This window comes from Phaenicophaeus curvirostris, chromosome 13 (assembly GCF_032191515.1).
Source record: "Phaenicophaeus curvirostris isolate KB17595 chromosome 13, BPBGC_Pcur_1.0, whole genome shotgun sequence".
Classification (NCBI taxonomy): Eukaryota; Metazoa; Chordata; class Aves; order Cuculiformes; family Cuculidae; genus Phaenicophaeus; species Phaenicophaeus curvirostris.
Window position 1 is genome coordinate 19,968,905 of NC_091404.1, and position 21,102 is coordinate 19,990,006.

The 21,102-nt window shown below is 49.7% G+C and overlaps 1 protein-coding gene across 2 annotated transcripts in view; it reads left to right on the forward strand.

Moving 5' to 3' along the window:
* The first annotated feature begins 10,155 nt into the window (after positions 1-10,155).
* The window catches only part of BRWD3 (bromodomain and WD repeat domain containing 3), a 50,798-nt gene continuing 39,851 nt past the window's right edge, over positions 10,156-21,102 (forward strand). For both annotated transcript variants that reach the window (XM_069867337.1, XM_069867338.1), the window contains exons 1-5: positions 10,156-10,413; positions 10,490-10,548; positions 10,791-10,820; positions 10,948-11,007; positions 19,254-19,404. In XM_069867337.1, the coding sequence (XP_069723438.1) occupies positions 10,380-10,413; positions 10,490-10,548; positions 10,791-10,820; positions 10,948-11,007; positions 19,254-19,404 (334 nt within the window). In that variant the 5' untranslated portion in view covers positions 10,156-10,379. The remainder of the gene's footprint in view (positions 10,414-10,489; positions 10,549-10,790; positions 10,821-10,947; positions 11,008-19,253; positions 19,405-21,102) is intronic.

Here is a 21,102-nt window from a genome sequence, read left to right on the forward strand (position 1 = left end):
GGGCCGGTCAGGAGGAGAGACAATGCTCCTGCTGGGGAGGTCCCGTGTCTTTCAGTTTAAAACTGTTCCCCTCGCCCTATCCCTGCACTCCCTGACCAAGAACCCCTCGCCAGCTTTCCTGCAGGGAAAGCAAACCTGGCTGCAGGAATCAGACATGAGAATGGTGTTTGGGACTGTTTGAAACAGGTGAATGTTACACCCGTGAAAGATATTTAGCAATAATTATTCCCCTCTCATCAGCTTGAGCTTCAGATATTAATACTCTGGATCTCATATCCATCAGATATGCTGTAACTTCTGGTTACCAGCACCCCAGGGCGTTCCTGCTCCGCAGCAAATTCATATTCCCTTCTGGTTTTAATGGTGATTTTTTATGAGGCGAGGACGAGGGCAGAGCTGCCGGGCAGCGGCGCAGCAGATGGGGGAGCCAGCGGCAGCTCCTCGCCAGCCCCCAAGCTGCCCCCGGCTGCTCCTAATGATGCCTTTAATAGCCCGATTTATTTCAGTTACCAGAGTAGGGCATCTTAGGGCTTTATGTCAGATGAGTGGGCTCTTTCTTTTCCTGAAAAATAAGACCCCAAAAAAGGAGGGGGGCGGGCAGGCTGATTGGCACCCCCGCACTAAGCCTATTTACTGTACAAAGGGGATTTAACTCTGAATTTCAAGCGCAATTTAAGGCTAATGCTAAACATTAAAATGGTGCTAACATCTCACTGGGTATAAAATGCATTTGGAGTCTAAGTCACTGATTTCTTTTCCCTCCTTACACTGAACAAACTGCAACTGTAATGTGCATTAGGTTATGTTTTAAAAATCCAAACAAATAGGAAAAGAGCCAGAAAACTGAGGCTGAGCTGCGCCGCTAGCTTTGCCCTCAAAGTCGGATCAGGTGCACTCGATGGGAACCAGGGGCAGCATCTGCCATAGAAATACAGATAGAAATGTCCACTTGAGTGGAGAAACCTTCAGCAGGGGCAGCAGGGGCTGCTGCTGGCCAGGGAGGAACAGTGACTTAGAATAGAATCATAGAGTCATAGAATCACCAGGTTGGAAAAGACCCATCGGATCATTGAGTCCAACCATTCCTATCAAATACTAAACCAATCATGGAGTCATTAAGGTTGGAAAAGACCTGTAAGATCACCCCGTCCAATGACCAGCCCAACCCTATGCCTGCTAAACCATGTCCCAAAGTACCACTTCTGCACCGTTTTTGAACCCCTCTGGGGACGGACACTCCACCCTCCCTGGGAGCCTCTGCCAGGGCTTCACCACTCCGTCAGTATTTTTCCCGATATCCAGTCTTAACCTCCCCTGGTGCAACCTGAGGCCATTTCCTCTTGTCCCATCACTTGTTATTTAGGAGAAGAGACCAATTCCCGTTGATCACTCGATTTTGGCTTTCTTCCTAACCGGTGACGCTCATCAGAGAATGCAAGTTTGCTTTGTTTAGCTGCTGCTCTTCAAAGCCAAACAGCTTCCACACCTTATCCATGGAGTGGGTCGCAGTGTCACAGTTGGAGGGGAGGAACTCTTCTGCACAGGATGGAAAGGGGCTGCCGTGTGTCTCCTGCGCTGAGCTGAGCCGAGCCGGGGCAGGAACCTGCTCCCCCCTTGCCGTAGAGTTAAAGGCATCGGGGGTTATGAACCAACCCAGCTCAGGGCACCGTGGCTGGAGATCTGGTTGTGTTGAGTTTTATTTCATTGCCAACAGAAATGGATTTTTTTTTGATCCACGTGAGCATCCGGTACCAGGTCAGGAGTTCAGGAAGCTAAAAATAATATTAAAAAAATAGAGGGTCTTCCTTTTTCTGTCCCCTGCACATGCGAGGTTGCCTCCCAAAGCACGTTTGATTTTAAGGTGAGTTATTTTGTTGCCATAGTAATATTATTCAGGTTCTGAACTGTTCCCATTTTAGTTTTCTTCCAGGCTAGACCTGTCACAAATGCTCAGCATCCTGAGCCCCTTCCCGGCCAGCGCCTTCCCACTCTGCTGCAAAATACCTTGGAACTTCAGCTCTGATCTATCTCCTCAAGCATCACTGATCTCTCCAGAGCACAAGCAGAGACGGGACCCCAGTCAGAGGGAAGAGACACGGGGGGTGAGGGCAAAACTCAGGCAAAAATAATATCCCTCTGGCTATTTCTTACCCTTTCTCCCCAGCCCTCGCACTAAGGCTTGGAGAAGGTCAAAGATAACCCAGTGGCTTTATTAATTAGCGCTAATGAACACCACTCATCTGGCTGGGGTGCAGCTGTGCTCGTGGTCCTCCTGCCAGCTCGGCACGCAGGCAAGAGCGAAGCCGGGTTGGCCCCAAAGAGCTCAAAATCTCTGTAAATCCTATTTGATGCTACACAGGTGCCTCATTTCTTTTCCCCAAGCTGAACAAATCTATGTTATTACTAAGAGAACTGTACTGAAATAAAGACTTTAAATAGGACGGTCTGTAATGATGTTTCCCTGGTAAGGAAATATTTCTGTGGTCAGCTGGGTGAAACGGGTTCTGCAAACCTAATTTTATGTATTTATATATTAAATATTTAAACAAATCGTATCATTAAGCTATTAAAATATTTAAATTTGAACTACAAATGCTTTTTTTTTTTTTTTTTGCTATAACTCATTTAACAAAAGCAGGCACAGCATGGCATTCATTAACCTAAAACCTATTACGCAGGTGCCAGATCATATACACGAATGAGAGTCCGGGCGCTCGTTCCACTGCGCCGTCAAAAGCAGCTCAAGCAAAGCAGGGATAAAGTTGTTTATTTTTTTTTTTTTTTAAATTTGGAATAAACCACCTTCAGATTAACAAATCAAGGCTGCGTGCACGTAGAAGACCCGAGACCCACGTAAGCCTTCCAGCGACTGCTGCATCTGGATAAATCCAGCCCAGATTAAAGCGAAGCTTCCATTGCACAAAACTCCCCCTGAAACGAGGAGGCTGCGGTGACGCTGCTGGCCCTGGGAAAGGATGGAGCTGGGAACAGCGATGGAATGACGATGGCAGAGTCAGGCAGGATGGTTTGGGGATGGAGGCGACAGCCCCGCGCTGCACGCGGCTCGGTTGCATCTCTCGTGCGCCGGGGGAATTATCGAAGCGGAGCCATTCCAGGAGCATTAGAGCCGCGGTGGTTTCTGTGCCTCTCGAGATTACCCTGAGCTCTGCCGCTCCCCGATAGAGAACCCTCGGAAACACAACGCTGCGCCTCAACACAATAGCAGCCCAGAAGAAAGCAACAGCCGTAACAATGAGTTTCTTTGCGTTTATGGGTTTCAGTGAAGCCCATTGTGCTGCTTTAACCCCTTTTCTGCATTCAGATTTCTGCGGCTGGGGGAAGGGTGGAAGGGGCAAGCAATTTAATTCGATAATCCCCTAAGCCTTGCTTAATGCACTCACTGCGCTCTGCGCCCGTGAATTTTATAGTGGTATTTTGGGGGGTTGCAGCACTGCATGGGAAAAAATGTCCCATCATTAATTTTGCAGCTATTCCAAGGAAATGGTTCCCAGTGCTGGGCAGCCTGGTCATAAAATCCGTATCGTCAAACAAAACAAACCCTCACACCCCAGATGTGGCTGGACCTCGGGGCTGCTGCACCAATTCCTGGGTAAGGTAGCTCAGAACCTGGATCCAAATTGCCAAAGTGAATATTAAACCGAGTTGGCAGCCAGCAGAAAATCTCCTTTTCAGCTGGGGGGTTGGGGTGAGGCTGCAGGAACAAAGCCAAGTCCCCAGCTCGGGGATGCCTGCATCCTCCCCGTGGACGGTGCTGATGGAGTAGGATGGGTTCTGCCACCTCCCCAGGCACCACCACCACTCACACCTTTTGCCCTCAGGATGGAGAGGATGAGAGCGCTGCAGGCGGACACTTCAGCAAGAGTTTTTATCCTGTTGCTTTCTTCTCCTGACAGGGAGGGAGTGCTGCAGCCTGGGTTGTTTATTCACATGTTCGTAAGGAAGACAAGACTCTGAAAAACTATCGAGGCGCCTCACAAGCCTCTGTTCTGCTTAAATTCCTCCACCCGTGCTCAGCTCCCAGCATTTCTGCTTGCTCCAACCTGATGCATTCAGCCAGCAGGGAATAAAAAATCCGTGCCAAGAGGTTATCATTGTTCTCAGGGGATTTTTCGATGCCTGTTTTAGGAGTGCATTGTATCTCCCAAGGAAATGTTCCAAGCAGCATCTCAGAAAGAGTGGTAGAAGACAAAAAGCACAAATACAGGGCCATGGGGGGCTCAGAGAGTCAACAGGCAGCAGCAACGAAGTCAAGATGGGTAGAAGGGTCGAGGTCTGAAGGATTTTACCTGTAGCAAACTAAGTCACCCAAACATGAGGAAGGAGCAAAAAAAGGAACAGATTAAAAGGCTGAGATCTACCAGAGAAACACAAGGGAACGAGTATTTGCAGATGTTGAAAACTCTAAATTGAATTAGTCCTTCTGTCTAGACAAGCTTTAAGGGGCTTTCCAAAAAAATAGAGCCATCTCTAGATGGAGATGACAAAGAAAATGTGTATTTCAGCAGGTGGTAGCTCAAGCACTAATAAGTTAAGGCCAAAAAAAGTTAGAAAAGGGACATTCTGAAAATGGAACTCCTGAGGATATCGCAGGAAAGACTGGTCCCAAAGACAAGAAGCTGAAAGGTGACAGGAGAATGGATGTGTCCACCAAGTGAGGGGAAGTGTGGTTGGACTCGATGATCCAGTGGGTCTCTTCCAACCTGGTTATTCTATGATTCTATGATTCTATGTGGCCACTGCTTATGACAGAGGAATTTATGGAGGCTTCCATGTTAAAGACTTCTTTTAAGAGGGATAAGATGGAGAAGCCATCTCAAGATGAAGATCTGTAGAAGAGGCTTTAAGCCAAATAAATAATGGCAACAACATTCCAGCACGGGGCAGGATTTTGAGGGTTCCAGAGAATACGAGTCCCAATACAAGACTGTCCAACTACTTAACCCTAGTCAGAAACCCCTTATGAGAATCAGGACAGAGATAGAAGGACTGGAATAACAAAGGAAACTAAACTGCAAGGGATGCAAAACTCATGCAAATCCCTACGAAGGCACAGGAGCGGGCCCTGACCTACTATCGCTCGCTGAGATCTTGGCATCGCTGCGCTGACATTTCCATGGAGCCGCTCAGAGGCAGTCGGAGGGCAAACAGACCGTGAGGAATTATTGGGGAGGACACAGAGAACAAACAAACCAAGCGCTGTTACGGCATCGCCCCAGCCCATGCTGTGCCCACGTGTCTCAGCCTGCTCCTCGCAGGGGGGGTACCCAGACAAGGGGCAGAAAGGCACGGGGTCTGCAAAAATCACCCGGTGGGGTTAAACAGAGTGGGGCTTTCTTAATCAGAAGAGGTGTGTGAAAGAGAACAGGACGGAGTACCGAAAGTGCACAGTGAAGGGGTATGACAGCTCCTTGGTTTGGTGTTGGTTTCAGCATCCTGGTGTCCCTGAGCCAGTTTTCGTGCTCCTTATCACTGAACTGGAACATTCATTTCATTAGTGATTTAGAAAGTTCCTTATAAACTCATACTCCTGCAGGCAAACTGATACAAGAGAGTTTTCTCATCATCATCCCTCTCAGTAATTTATATTTAAATGCTATTTTTTATATGATTGTATTTACAAAGAATTCATGAGCTCATTTACATATTACAGACATCAATAAATACAAAAAAATACCTCAAATAATCGTTAAACTTCATTTTATTTTGATAACTCAAAGCAGCACTTCTAAAAACTCCCGTGAACCCTCTGCGTCCCTTCACAAACCAGCTAATATTTTGGTAAAACTAATGAACAGAATTCAAACACCATGATGTTTACAGCTTCAGGGAGGAAGGGCAGCGCATACACGGGGGCACGGTTCCACTTCTATGATATATGTAGCTGAGGGAGCTCTGGTAAAACGTGCAGGTCCAGCTCTGTGGGGCCAGAGGGGATGAACTCCCAGTTGGACACTGTGTGCCCAGGGTGCTGCGTGGCTCCCGTCCACATCCACAAGTGAAAAAACCGCAGGATTGGGCCCTAAAAAAACTGCACCACAATCCATACATCAAAAGATCCTTTTTAAAAGGTTATCATGATGTGGAGGTGCTGGTCAGCCCTACTGGGCAGCACCAGGCGGTGTTCAGGGGGAGCTCCTGTGCGCCCCACATTCTCCCGCAAAGGCTGTGCCAGGCAGCTGGGAAAAGCCAGGGATGGGGCTCCATCCCAACAAGGGGCTCCATCAACCAGGGGCTCCATCCCAACCGGGGACTCCATCCCAAACAGGGGCTCCATCCCAAACAGGGGCTCCATCCCAAACATGGGCTCCATCCCAATCGGGGGCTCCATCAACCGGGGGCTCCATCCCAACCGGGGGCTCCATCAACTAGGGGCTCCATCTCAGCGAGGGGCTCCATCCCAACCAGGGGCTCCATCCCAACTGGGGGCTCCATCCCAACCGGGGGCTCCATCAGCCGGGGGCTCCATCCCAACTGGGGGCTCCATCAACCGGGGGCTCCATCCCAACCTCGGGCTTCATCCTAACCAGGGGCTCCTGCGGACATGGGGTCAGGATCTGGCCCTTGGGTAGGGATGCAGGTGAGTGCGCTTGTAATACCAACACAAACTACCTGGTCCCTTACGGCTCATATTGATTTTCCTGCTTACAAAAGCTGCGGAGATGCAGGCAGTTTCGGGTATGTTCAGTGATGCCGCGGTCCATTTCCCGGGAACACTGATGTTATTTCCCTGCTCCTCCGCTCACGGAGCTCTGAGCACACAGCTACGTTGCTGCCCATTTTCACGTGCATTTCAGACACGTCTGAAATTCTGCATTTTTATGCAAAATAAGGGACACGTAGACATTTAAAGGATATTCAGAGAACGTATCGATGTGATGGCTGCGCGGAGAAGCCGTTCCCAGCGCGGCAGCAGGGATGCACACGCCGTCAGCCCCTGGCAGCAGTAAATGGCTGCCATAAGAAATATGAGATATGAATCGTGCCGCGGAGCAACAGACCACGCTGCTCCAGGCAGGGGGCATTTTAGGCTCCGGGGAATGCATTTTAAGCCATGCAAAGGGGGTAAACACCATATTTCCATCACGCAGAATAAGTAATCAATGAACTTTGATGAACTGTTATAAAATAAAATTTAGAAACAAAGGAGAGTGGCATCCCAATCATTCCTCAAAATAGCTTTCCTACGGGATAGCATCGCCCCAAGTCGTGGGTATCGGGCACCATCTAGAGGGAAGGTTGGTACCATGCAGCAGGGAAATCAAATATTCGACTCTTAAAAACAGAAAAAAATCCTAGGGCAGATATTGTATATTATCTAACAGCTATTTAATTATTATTTAACAGCTGGTATCCAGGGAAAAAATTGTACGAAGGACTGGAAATTTGGAGATTCCTCCCGCGAGACTGGATGTTGATTTGCAGACAGGACTCTGCGCAGAAGCAAAAACCCATGACTGTCATTATCATTTTGCATCTCATATTTTTTTTTTTTAGAATAAATAAGCCATAATACCCAAATTTAATTTTGAGGCTGCTGCATTTAAAGATCATAGAATCATGGAACGGTTTGGGCTGGAAGGGACCTCAAAGCCCACCCAGTTCCACCCCTGCCATGGGCAGGGACACCTCCCACTGGATCAGGGGCTCCAAGCCCCATCCAACCTGGCCTTGAACCCCTCCAGGGATGGGGCAGCCACCCCTGCTCTGGGCAGCCTGGGCCAGGGCTCCCCACCCTCAGCGTGAAGAGTTTCTTCCTAATGTCTAATCTAAATTTTTCCCCTTTCAATTTAAAGTCATTCCCCCTCATCTTAAAGAAAACCTTGGCTTCTCATATCTATATTCACACAGAGGTGCTGTGCTGGGGAACCAGGGACTTGTGAGGAACAAGAGACAGCAGTGAGAAGGGAGAAAGGCAGGATGAAGTGAGCCTACGGAATGACGAAAGATGCACACGCATGAATGGAATGAACACCTCACAAAGCAGCCCCACCCGTGACCCACCTCTAAAACCTCAGCAAGATCTCTTTCAGAGCAATATTCTCCCTCATAGTCTCGTATGCATTCAACACTTGTTATCCACCCCCCTCAGGCTTTCTTTTCCTGGGATAACCAGCACCTGCCTCGCCAGGAGGCACAGAGAGAGGCAGGCAACCCTGCAAAGGCCGACACGTTTGGCCACAGCAGAAGGGGATCAGAGCTACTCTGCAGGATGGTGACTGAGCACACATTTATCACAAGGTTTCTGCTCCTTAAACCCTCTGAAGGCTTTCCAGTTTACTTATTGATTTTCCAAGAGCACTACGGACAGAAACTACTACATTTCAGTTTCTTCCTTAAAGTATATCTGCTGCTGAATACCTCTGTTGCTCGTTAGTGAGGATTAGCGTGTTCTTCACTGCTCGGTGCCGCTGCCGCTGTTGGCATTTAGGTAATGGAGTTCTGCTTTGGAGCAAGGTGAATAAGCACAACAGTAAGGTCTTGTTTTCACAAGGAGATTTACTATGGTCCCCAGCATGCTGCTGCTGCTTGGACGCAGCCGATCCCGAATGAGATGAGTCACAGCGCTGCAGGAGCCGCGTGTGGCTGCAGCGTGCTGTGGAAATGGAACTCTGGGGAATGAACACTACGCATCAGGATGGGCGTTGCTCACCAGACAGATGAGTCCTTAAGGGGAAAACCTGGGAAAAGTAGGAAGAGGAATGGATCACAGTCCTTACAGCAGCCTTAGGGAATAATAAAGCAACCAGGAAAATGTTATTGATAGGAAGCTGAGGTGCCAGGGAACCAGCAACAAGGGAAGAGGCTTGGGAGTCACTGCAGAGCAGTAAACCACAGCCGTGACTGCACGACGGAGCCCGGCCAAGGGAAGAGTTACACAACAGCTGCTTCGGGCATGACTCATGCTGTTTGCACTGACCGGGAGGCAGGATGCCCTGGCCTGGGCACCTCTGCTCTGCGACACATACAGATAGCAGGGTGATTACTAACGTGTGCCTTTCTCAGGGCATGAATCCATCTGAGCCGTGATGAGGCTGCGACACGGAGCTCTTGTGAGTGTCATATATTCATAAGCACTCGGGCCAACAGCATGTGGCGAAGCTCCCAGTAAGAACGATGGGAAGGACACAAGTGAGGGACAGACTCTCAAACAGCACTTTACAGAATGCCTCGTCATGAGTAAATGCTATATATACAGGCTAAAACCGAACTTATTCTTAATGTTTCAGCAGCATCGATTTACGATGATTCAGCTCTTAGCATTCAAAGCACAAAGATAAGTTGTCTTAATTTTCCAGTGATGACAGTATTTGTTTCACAGCCAAGGCTCATAGAGTTCTAATACCAAATGCCAGGTATTTATGGTGCAAAACACAACTTTAGTATAAAGAATGCTGTCAATTCACCTAATGTGTTTAAGCAACTCCTCGTGAAATGGACTTAAATTTCTGGAGTTTTGACTGTAAAGTGTGGGGAGGCCACAGTGCGGGCAGCCAGGCTCTACCCGTCCTCGAACAAGGCCTCTGTGGGGAGAAAGGCAGGACCTGGGCAGGGAGGGAAGCTGCAAGCATCAAAGTCTCAGAAAGGTAAAACGCCAGGTGTCCGGGATGGGGAGGGAGGGTGCAATGGTCCCCCAGAGCAGGGGTGGAGGCTGCAAGGGACAGGCACTACGAGGGCACCCGGGGTGAGGAAGGCATGAAGCTCCCTGAGGTGGGGAGGGCGCTGCGAGGAAAGGGCGCAGGCCCGGAGTGGGAAGGCGTTAAGTCCCCCCAGAGAACGAGGAAGATTCGAGGTCCCCGTGGCAGAGAGGGCGCCGAGCAGGCTGCAAGACCCCAGGGGCGGGGAGAGCGCCGGTAGGACCTCGGTGGGGAAGGCGGAGGTTGCGGGGAGAGGGCGCAGGGCCCCGGCGGGGCGGGGGCCTCGCGGTGGGGAGGAGGCCGCGAGGGGAGGCCGCGAGGCCCCAGGCAGGGAGGGAGGAGGGCGCAGGGCCTGGAGGCAGCGGAGAAGCAGCGAGGCCCGGAAGGAGCGAGGCCCGGAAGCGCTCCCCCTTCCGGCCCCGCCCTCGCGCCGCTTCCGGCCCCGGCGCTTCCGCCCCGCCCCGCGCGGCCGCGAGCGCCCCTCGTCGGGCGGCGGCGGCGCTGCACCCCGCTCGGCGGCGGCCGCCTCCTGCCGCGGGTGCCGGGCCGGGCCGCGCCGGGGCCGCGGGGCGATGCGATGAGGCCGGGCGGGAGCCGCGCCGGGGCCAGCGCCGCGCACGGGCAGCCGCGCTCCTCCATGGCGGCTCGGCCGCTGTAGCGGCGGCGGCGGCTCCCCGGGGCGCCATCCGCCGCCTCCCCTCCCCCCCGGGCCTCCCGAGGAGGATGGCGGCGGCCGCCCCGACCCAGCTGGAAGCCGGTGGGTACGGGCGGGCGGGCGGCGGGGGCTGCCCCGGGCCCGCCCCGCGCTCACCGCCTCCCCCTCTCCCCCGCAGAGCTCTACTACCTGATCGCCCGGTTCCTGCAGTCCGGACCCTGCAAGAAATCCGCCCAGGTGAGCGGAGCGGGGCGGCGAGAGACCGGGGGAGCGGGGGGGAACGGGGACGGGGGGAGTGGGGGGGAACGGGGAGGTGGGACTGAACGGGGACGGGGATAAACGGGGATGGGAATAAAGGGGGACGGGGACGAGGATAAACGGGGAAGGGGGATAGGGCAGAACGGGGAGTGGGAACGGGGCTAACCGGGGAGGGTCTCAGCTCTGTGGGCGCCGGCCTCACGCCCTCCGTGTGTCCCCAGGTGCTGGTGGAGGAGCTGGAGGAGCACCAGGTAAGGCACTGCCCGGCGTGCCGGGGCTGCCCTGCCCGGTGTCCCGGCTGCGGGGCTCCCCCCGGCCCCGGCGCTGACGGCCGCCTCCCTCCCTCCCTCCCCCCGCGTCCCTCCCTCCCTCCCGCAGCTGATCCCGCAGCGCCTGGACTGGCAGGGCAAGGAGCACCGCCGCAGCTTCGAGGACCTGGTGAGACGAGTTTCGCGGCCGGGGACGCGCGGGGCCGGGCCGGGGCGCTCGGCGGGGCCGGGGCCGGCTGCGGGGGGGATGCTCGGCGGGGCCGGCGCTGCTCGGGGATGGTTGCGGGCAGGGATGCGCGGGGGAGGCTGCTGGGGCCGGCTGCGGGCGTGAGGGCTGGATGCACGGTGGTACCGGTGCCGGTCGGTGCTGGCTGCGGGCTGGCACGCATGGTGGGGCCGGTACCGGCTTGCAGCGGGGGGATGCTCCCCGGTACCGGTACCCACTGTGAGCGGGGATGCTCAACAGTGCCAGTACCGGCTGCGGAGGGGATGCTCGGTGGTGCCGGTATTGGTTGCAGGCAGGGATGCTCAGCAGTGCCAGTACCGGCTGCGGGGGGGATGCTTGGCGGTGCGGGTACTGGCTACGGAGGGGATGCTTGGCGGTGCCGGTAGTGGCTACAGGGGGGGATGCTCAGCGGTGCGGGTTCTCTCAGGTCCTGGTGCACCAGTGGCAGTGTGGGTGGCATCACGCGTTGGGGTGTGGAACGCGGGGTGGTGACCGATGGGCTGCAGGCGGGGTGCAAAAGGGTGCTGGGACCCCCATCCCTCTGCCCTCCTCACTGCCCCGGCACCAGCAGGGCCTCCTCTGCACAGGGACGGTGGGGTCCGGCAGCTCCCCGTGCCCCGCGGTGGCGAGACAGGCACCCCTGGGGCTGCAGGAGTGCAGGTGCCATCGGGCTGTTGCGGGGTCTGGTGCGGGGACCCTGACCTCTCTCCTCTCTGGGGCGGGGATCCCAGGCTGTCTCCGGTCTGGTGTGGGAATCCCAGTCTTGTTCAGGGATCCTGTCTCCACTCTAGCACTGGGATCCCAGCCTGTCTGTTGTTCGATGCAGGGATCGCAGTGTCTGGAGCCGGGATCCTGGCCTCTGTCCGGTCTGGTGCAGGCATCCTGGCCTCTCTTCTCTCTGGTGCAGGGATCCCAGTCTCTGTGCAGGGACCCTGCCCTGTCTCTGCTCTGGTGGTGGGGGTTCCAGCCTGTCTGTGATCCCAGCGTGGCTTACCAGAGTGGCTTCAACCTTGGAAAAAGGGATTTTTAGGAAGTGTAATGTTGGCACTGTGAAACAGCTATGAAATATACGGAGTGCCTGCTTTTGGTGGATATGAGCCATCTGACGATCTCTCACTGGGGAAGGTCAGCGTCCCTCTGTGCTGCCAAGGGGCCTGGAGCGTGGGGATGGCTGCTTTCCCTTCCCATGGGGAACATCGGTCCTGCTGCCCTGAGATGCTCATGTTCTTCCTACCGGCCTCTGGGTGAAGGCACCGAAAATGAAAAGTCATTCCAATTCGTTTCCGAAGGGTGCAAATGACCTTGTTTTCATTTCTGGGAGCTCTGTGTAATAACGCGTGGCGCTGATTTGGCACTTTGCAGTTGGGATGCTGCAAACTTACTAATAGGTTTTCTAATAATGATATGTGCGTGGTCCTCACTGTCTTCTCACCTGGAAGGAGCTGAAAGTACATCCTCGCCTTTCCCATCTCGCATACTGCAATGTTGATGGGGAATTTTGACATGACCGTTGCTCAAGCTGCGTTGTAGCTTGCTCAAGAGTTAGTTTTCCGCTGTAGCAATATTGTAGGAGCTCAGATGCAGATGGGAAGAGCTCCTTGCGTTGAGATGAGACATTTGTACCTGCTGGTTTTCCAAAGTGTATTTAGAAAGAAAGATGAACGTTGTGCTTCTTCATTCCTCTCATGAGTAATTCCAGACTGTATACTGAGTGAACAGACATGAAGTGTGTATTGCATTTGATAAACTTTGATGCTAGAGAACCTGAAAACTTAACTGTGGGCTGTTTCAGATTTAGCGTGTGACAGCACCTGGTACCCAAGAGGAGTAGTAACAGGGGCAGCATGAAGTCTGGTTGCAGACACACTGGTTTTGCTTAGCCAGTTACAGGAACTTAGGCATTTTTCCTTTCATTCTATGGGACATCAATAGTGAAGTCTTAAACTGTTTCTTTGTGAATCAGATGGCATTGCTGAAATCGTGTACTTTTCTTTAAGGTTTTAGAATCAGGAAACAAACTGTTGTGGAACGAGGCTTGGAGTTAATGTGAAATTGCTTCTTGCTGCGTAGAGCTATCAAAATCCGGTATAAGGTGCTTTTCATCTGTCTAGAACTAGTCCTTTTAGATAGCCCTTTTGTTTAGTATCATTTAACTGTTTACCGTGATTTACAGTAGGGACCTGGACTATAAATGAATCATTACAAGAAGACAGGTTGATGCGAGGTAGGATGAACTGAGCTTCTCTGTTCATGCTCAGGCTGCAGCTTTCTCTGTTGAGGAGAGGCCTTGTTCCTCTCAGTGCTTTGCGTTTGATGTGATTGGAGTTTGGACCTTGGGTTGCATACGTTTGTATATTAACCTGAGCTGTGTGACTGCAGTGCTAGCTACAAGCCTGAATGTTTAGAGCAAAGCCAGGGCTGCGGATAACACAAATAACTAACCTTCATTTTAATCATCTCGGTCACATATTGAACTAAAAATAAATTACAGATTCTGGCAGTTGGGATAAAGTTTTTTGCTCCTTTTTGAAAACTTCGAGACAGAAACCCAAATTCAATCACAATCCCTGCCTTGTGTGGCAACTGCCCAGGCTGGGCAGGAGGAGATAATGGAACCCAGTAAAAGTTTACAGACTCAGAGAAGTCTGTTGTGTTTTTCTTTTTCCTTTGTTTCCTCACTATTCTGCTTTGGCAAATCTGACAAAGTAGTTCTTGTTCCAATTGCTGAGGTTTCAGCTCTGTTTTCCATTCTCGGTTTGGCTGCTCAGGTTAGCGTTGGTGTTTTTCAGAAAAGACGCCAATACCCTTGCCATCGAGTATGTTGTGGTTGCTGTTAGGGCATTTGGAAACCATAAAGATGTAGCAACTAAATTGCCTGCTAGTGGCTTTTACCTAGGGAATGTTTGCTCCCACGGCACTAGAGCTTTTAGTCAAGATGTGAAAACTCTCCATCGACGTTTCTTTTTCTTTTTTTGTTTGAACTTGGTCTTTAAATGTCAGGTACTGCAAGGCAGAAGGGTAATTTAAGACATGCTAGTAAGAATCATACCTCACGAGCAAAACCACGCTGCGAATTCTAGTTTACATGCATTTGCACTCCCTTTATCTTTTCTGCTTAATCCCACTTTGGAATACTTTTTACATGCAACATGTGTCCGCCTGTCTAGGTAATCGTGCAGGTATACTCCAAAGTGATTTTTATTTTGTTATTGCCTGCTGGTGGACTGAAGACATAAAATGTGTCTGTAATGAGGAGGGTCCTCACTCTCCTTGTGAGGGCCTGAAGTGTGTCAAACTTGCCTGCAATTAGCACTCCTCATTTATATTATCTGTAGCAGTTCAGTGTGGAGTCAGCTGTTGTACAAATTAATCAAGCTGAACTGACTGGGATTATCAGAACAGTCTCCAGCGGGCTGGGCTGCTGTTGGAAACTATCTGTGTTTATTCCTAATGAGACTGGCTGGCTCTGCTCTGGTTTTCAAGAACTTTTTGATGGGCTGTCTCTTCTGGCTCAGCCAGTTTTGGTCTTTGTGCTGAAGATGTGTGTGATTTCGGGAAAAACAGAAACCTAGCTATTGTTGGGCAGGGTATTCAAGGGGAGAATTTGCATCCCTGAACGGCTGTGCTGGTATGGAACAGCTTATGGGATTTGGCTTTGGGTTTCTGCCTTGCCCATCTGCATTGATTTAAAGCAAGCGATGAGGCCGAGGTGCTGTTATTTATAGATATCGCCAATCCCAGCATTAGCAGCGCAGAGATGTTACGGTCTTGTCACCTCAGGAAAATGTCATCTGGTGGTGTGGTAGATCCAATGCGTTCTCTCTGGGGAAACCGAGTGGATAATGGCTTTTTAAATGTATGTGTATTTGCATACCCTGGACGTGTTGTGCAAGGCCGGTATCTGAGCTTCCTTTTGCTGAGATTTTGTGTTTGAGGCCTTGAGTAATTTCCTGCTTGCTCAGCTGCCTTGGTCCTCTTGGTCTCCTCTGCTGCTTTTCGACGCAGTTGTCAAGTGATTCTGGATTGATTGTTATTTCAGCATGAGAGACGTGTTGTACGGCTGCCTAGGGGTTCGAGAGCCGCATCCGATGCGCGCTGGCCGACCTGCCCGCAGCAGCCCGGCTGCAGAGGAGCCTTCCAAAGGCTCCTTCCATTATGCAGATCTTGCATCAAATTTAGCCTGCGCTTTCAAGCGGTGTTCAATGGGCATCCCAAGAGATGTTTCGGAGCGACCTGGTTCTGATCCCCGGGAAGACAGGCGTCTTATATAAGTAGTAAACACAAAGAATCTTTGTTTGTTTCCTGTTTATTGGAACCTTCCTTGGAGGAGAAGTTGTCGGCAGTCAGACCAGGGGATTTCATTTGCTTGCTGCAGGGATCAACAAGCTTCACGCCTGTCGTCTTAGCTGCACAGCATGGACCCTTCACTCGGTTGTCTGTGAGATGACGTGTTAATACTTCCAGTGGTAAACAGGTTTAGGGGTAGGGCTTTCACCTGGCCCTGCTGTGACTTCACTAATAGTTCTTTATGTGCAGCTGCTTATCACCGTGGCAGCTTATTTGCATACTGGTTCAAGCATTCCTGGCTGCGTTACCTCCACCCCTGGCTGCTTACATAGATTTTTTTTTTTTAGAAGAATGACTTCACTTTACCTGTTTCTTGAGAGTTTTTAGATCCATAAAACCTGCCTGGTTACTGCAACAGAGAATCTTCCACAGTGCTTTCTCATTGTAACCCTTATAGGGTCTTTCACATCTTAAGGCACCAAAATGTTTCTCTCTTTATGATTTATGCCAGGGAGCAGAACTTGCTATCACATAGTGCATTTTCGGTTCTTCTGCGTAATTTTAACATGCTCTTTTAAAAGCTTGTTTTAAAAGCCTGTTTTTAGACTCTGTTCCTCGTCTCTACTTTTTTTCTAATTTTATAATATGAATTTTTTAATATTCTAAAAATATTTTCTAATCTACTTGCCTTGCTGTTGTTTACTTTTGCCACATGGGGTTTGGACCAGTGTACACTCAGAGGTGTGGCTATAACTGATGCTGAGCTTTGCCTTTTTTCCTTCCTTCTTTGAATGAAAATCTGATTTGGGAGACTTTGTTTTGCTCAGCTGTATATTTGCAGCCTCACCTTTTGAAAAGAGACTTAAAATCCATTTCCAGCTATCTCAGGCAGAGGTGGAAGGAAGAGTTTTTGTTTCAGTTTCTTCTGCGAACCTGAAAATAGAATTTCTTGGTTTGCTCTGGGCTGTGGTTTAAGCATTTTATCTGGAAGCTATTATAGAAAAGATCTCCAGGAGAATTTGCTATTGCTGCCTGCCTGTGCGGATGTTTGGTAATAACAACAGTGATGATATTTGGATTAAGGGCTGTTCTGGCTTGTAGAAACATGGAAATATGCAAGGGAAGAAGTTTGCTACAGCCTTCTGAGTGCAGGGGGCAAATATGGTGAGCAGAGCGTGTTGAGAGAGTGAGCGGTCACTTCAGTATGTGCGTGGTCTGTGCGAGATGCCCCACGTTAAATGTCCAGTAGGAAGGTATACAGTGTAATAAAACTCTGGGCTTAATTTGAGATGCAGGTTATTTGTGCTGATTTAACTCTGACTTCAGGATGGGTTTGCCAGCTTTTCAGCTCTGGGCAGCTATCATGCAGATTTCTGATATCCTGAGCTGCTTAACGTCTGGGCATCCCAGGCAAATCACCGCCAGGCGTGTGTGGATAAGTGCCACACGCTCCCTGTGCCTTTCATCTCCCACTGCTGGCCTCCCACATGTGTTGGTGTTCCCTCTCTTTGCTGTTCTTTATAGAACTGTGGCTTAATCTGCAGATCATTAAGAAACAAAAGTCCCTTTCCATTTCTGACTTGGTGCACTGATTTAATCAGGACTGCTTGTGAATAACTCCCTCTCTGTCTCCGCAGCAGGACATGTGCTGCCAGGCGTAATTCAACATCTTTCTCTAGACACAGAATAGTGGGGATGCTTCAAAACCAGTGTCCTCCTGAGTGGAAAGGGAAGCGTTTTGCTGCATTTCATGGGCTTAAGTTGCACCAGGCGAGATTCAGATTAGACAGCAGGAAAAACTTCTTTACCAAAAGGGTTCTTGGGCACTAGTGGAGGCTGCCCAGCGCGGTGATGGAGTCCCTGTCCCTGGAGGGGTTTAAAAGACAGGCTGGAGAGATACTCAGGGGTGGGTTAGTAGTGGGCAGGTACAGTTGGACTCAAAGGCCTTTTCCAACCAAGCGATTCTATGATTACAGTAGCAGAACAGTCTGGACTTCCTGTGAAGTTTTGTTTTTCTAGAGAAAGCGTTGTGGGCTGGGAGTTTTCCTGCCCTAGAAGTAAAATTCCGCAGCTTCTCGATTGGTTACTCTTTTTTTCTTTTTAATCTTAGGCTTGATAAGTTGCTATGAATTGGCAGTTGTTGACTGAGAAGCATGTTAATAATTATCAGAGATATAAAAAAGAACTTTTTACTCAGATTTTGTTAAATTGCTGATTCTCTTTTTCAAATTGCCATTGTTTCAGATCCCATACATATTGAAGGGAGGCTAAGGTCAGGATAATAAAATACTTTGTAGCATTAACACATCTCTAATGTTTTAGAAATGAGTAAGAATGATAGGCAAATAGTTCACATAATCCTTTTATCCCTTTTTGACTTCTGTTATACCCTGTGATTTGCAATGAAAGACATAAACTGAACTTCACTGGCTGTGCAGCTGGGAAGATGCCACTGTAATTTTGGAACTCTATGATTTTGAGGGGAAAAAAAGTTAGAATGACTGGAGAAACCAGTCAGTGCAGGAGAGATTTTGTGGTGTCATTCCGTGATGCTTATAGTATGAAAAGTCACAGGATGGGACCACGTCAATGCCATCATCAGGTTTATTTTTCCTGCAGAAAACAATTCTTCTGTTTCTGTTGAAAGGCCAGAGCCTTATCTTCAACGTGCAGCAACTGGAAGGATGTGTTGGGGATCTGGTCTCTCTTGTGTAAGAGTTCCCCTTCAGATTGGAAGAGTTTTGGTTGGGTTTAGTTAACTGAGAATTTTGTGTCCTTAGAAAAGCCTTTGGGGTGGTTTTCGGTTAAAATTTTCCTTGTGGGATGGTGTTGATCCTGGCTCTGATGCAGGTGGTTCCACCACACACTCATGACTCACTGCATTGAGCCTGTAGCACCACTGCTGTTGCCCAATTGGAACGAGCCATTTCCTAATGACATGTAGTAATAATCTCTTTGATGACACAGTTCAGTGAACAATGTGTTGGCAGCAGTTCTGAGCGAAGCGCTTACCTTTTCCTCCTTCCCAATGTGTGCAGCTCTCTCCCGAGTGCTGAGGCAGGAGCTGGGCGTATCCCTGGGGTCTGGGCGGGTAGGATAGCAGGTTCCATCTGATGATGCTCTGCTGCTGAAAGAAGTGGTCTTGTTGCTTGCTTTCCACCAGCTCTGGTGCTTCTGTGAAGCACAGTTGGCTTTGCCAACGCTGGCAGAAAACCTTTCCCTAGTGTTGCTAGCCAGGGGAGCTGAGTCGGCTGAGTAGAAGAGAGGGCTGTGCGCAGGCACATGCCTGCTATTATTTCTTTAGAACGAGCCCTGTTCTGGCCCTTCCAGGTCAGCTTTAGTATTATTTGGCATCAGTTCATGGCTTGGTAAAACAATAAGCTGGTTTATGACAATCTCTTTCTTCATAATATTGCAACAGATATGAAAGTTGTGAAGAGCTTGCCCACAACTATGTTTCAGTTTTCAATCACAGGTCCGTTAAGAGCGGAGAGATGTGTTAATGTTGATCTTTAAAAAGGAGGTGGATGTGGCTGTATGTCCTGTGTTGATGGAGCTGAATAAGCTCTGATGTTGAGTTTCCGCTGCCAGCTGGTAAATACAGTTGAAATCAGGCAAGTGCAGGACACTCTGGATAATGAGGCACGGTTTATTTGCTGTTTGAACAGGCTGTCGGAAAAACTATTGTCTCTCTCCATAGAAAACAGTCTCTGTCTGATGGGAAAAAAGAATGTTTTCCCGATATGATGAATTCAGAGCCGACACTTGTGGTTCTAGAAGATACCCATTCACCGTAGTTAAAAACTGCAGACTGGGTATTCAAGGGTTTTAAACTTGATTGCAGTAACTTTATTTGACAGAATAAACCAATTTTCAAATGCTTGCGTTATTTGTATGTTTAGGTGGCTGTCAATGCACACATCCCTCCGGATTATCTTCTTAGGATCTGTGAGAGGCTGGGACCCCTTTTAGACAAGGAGATCCCACAGAGCGTCCTAGGTGTGCAGACGTTGCTCGGTGTCGGGCGCCAGTCTCTACTAAGGGCAGCGAAAGGTAAGATTCTCAATTAATGTGTTATTAGATTTGATTTTAATGATCAGCCCCTCTTCTGCTTCCATTCATAGAATCATGCAATGCTTTGGGTTGGACAAGACCTTAAAGATCATCCAGTTCCACCCCCCTGCCATGGGCAGGGACGCTTCCCACTAGGTGGATCCTTCCTGTCGTGGTACCTGTGCGTGTTTGCATGAACCCTGGTTTGTCTCCTTTGCTTCTCAGCTTTCTTTTGCCTTCTTGCTGAAATGCCCTTATTGCTGGCCCTGTTATATTTTCAGTTGACAATGGTATCCTGAGCAGCTCTTGCCTTCAATTGCCTGATCTTGTTCCTTGCTTTCCCTGTCTTTCCTTCATAGCGTGTTGGAACAGTGTTTGTGTAAACGATGTGATGAATGGGATTAGAGACTTGATCCATCTGAAATACAGACACTTTTCCATTTACACTGTCTGTGTCTAAAATAACCCAGCAGTCTCTGTGCTTTACTGGGCTATTTTTCAGGCTGTTTTGTTCCTTTTTTTCTGTTATTTGATTCCCTGGCTGTGCAGGCAGCTTGAAAGGCAGGGTGGCATTTGGGGCAGCATTTAGAGGGTGAAAGGAAGCAAGGCTGATTCCTCAGTGATAATTCCTGCTGTTCCTTGGTTTGAGAGCCCCATTCCTTTCATGAACACTGCACCAGTCCTGTTCCTTTCGGAAAACTGCTCTGCTTGAGCTAATGATCCTGAAAGCACAGTTTTGTGTTATAACTAAACTGCTCTGAGAGCCATCTGTTATTGAAAAATGTGGTTCCTCCCTTCCCTCCTCACTCCGTGCCCCTGCCGCTTCTTGCCTGTAGGAACCAGAAGTTATTTGATCCTGTGATGCACTGATTCAGAGTGCTAAAATGTTGCAAAAGTTGTTATTGCTGTTGTAGAGCAGTCAATTAATTCATGGAAGGGTCAGAGTGCTGGAGGTGACACAAGCAGCAGGAACAGCGTTCCAGGAGAGGAGGCGGGATGGGAGAGCAGGACCTTCCTGTTTCAGTGGCGGTTGAGCACTTAATTTACTGCATCCTGTGAAGTCACGCTCGGATGCCAACAAGGACATTCTGCTGATGCACTGGATGTCACCTGGAGGGATGTGCTGTTTACAAACACGTTTACTTACACAAAGTTTTGGAGCTTAGTCTTGTTTTGCCTGCGCTTTGCTATAATTGGGTGGAGAATTTCAGATTTGCAGGGAGGCCTGAAGTGAAACGTTCCTGCATCTCACCTTCATTTTGCATCTTAGAAGGAAACAGCAGCAAAATGTAAAGAGAAATTAAACATTCTTGTGCAGGGAAACAAGTTACTTATGTGGATTAGGGGACAGAGAGTAGATGAATCCCTGAAAGATGCAGAGCTTCATAAGCCGTGCAATTAATTTATCGCAAAGAGAACGTGCTGTCAGGAGTCTTGCTGAGCCACGTAAGCTTGCGTAGTTCAGAGATCTAAATGGTGATATGCAGATCCACCGATCTGTGGCACTGTCCTTCTGTTTCAGTACTTACTCACTGTGGAAGCTCATTTCTCTCTTTCCAGATGGCCAGAAATGGAAGAAGTCCAGGTCTAATTTCTGAGGCGCTCGGAACAGTCTCAGAAAATTCACTATTGTTCTAGTGAGACGGCTCTATGAGGGCAGCTGGCAGCAGAGACCTGGAGAGCCTTTAGAGGAAAGAG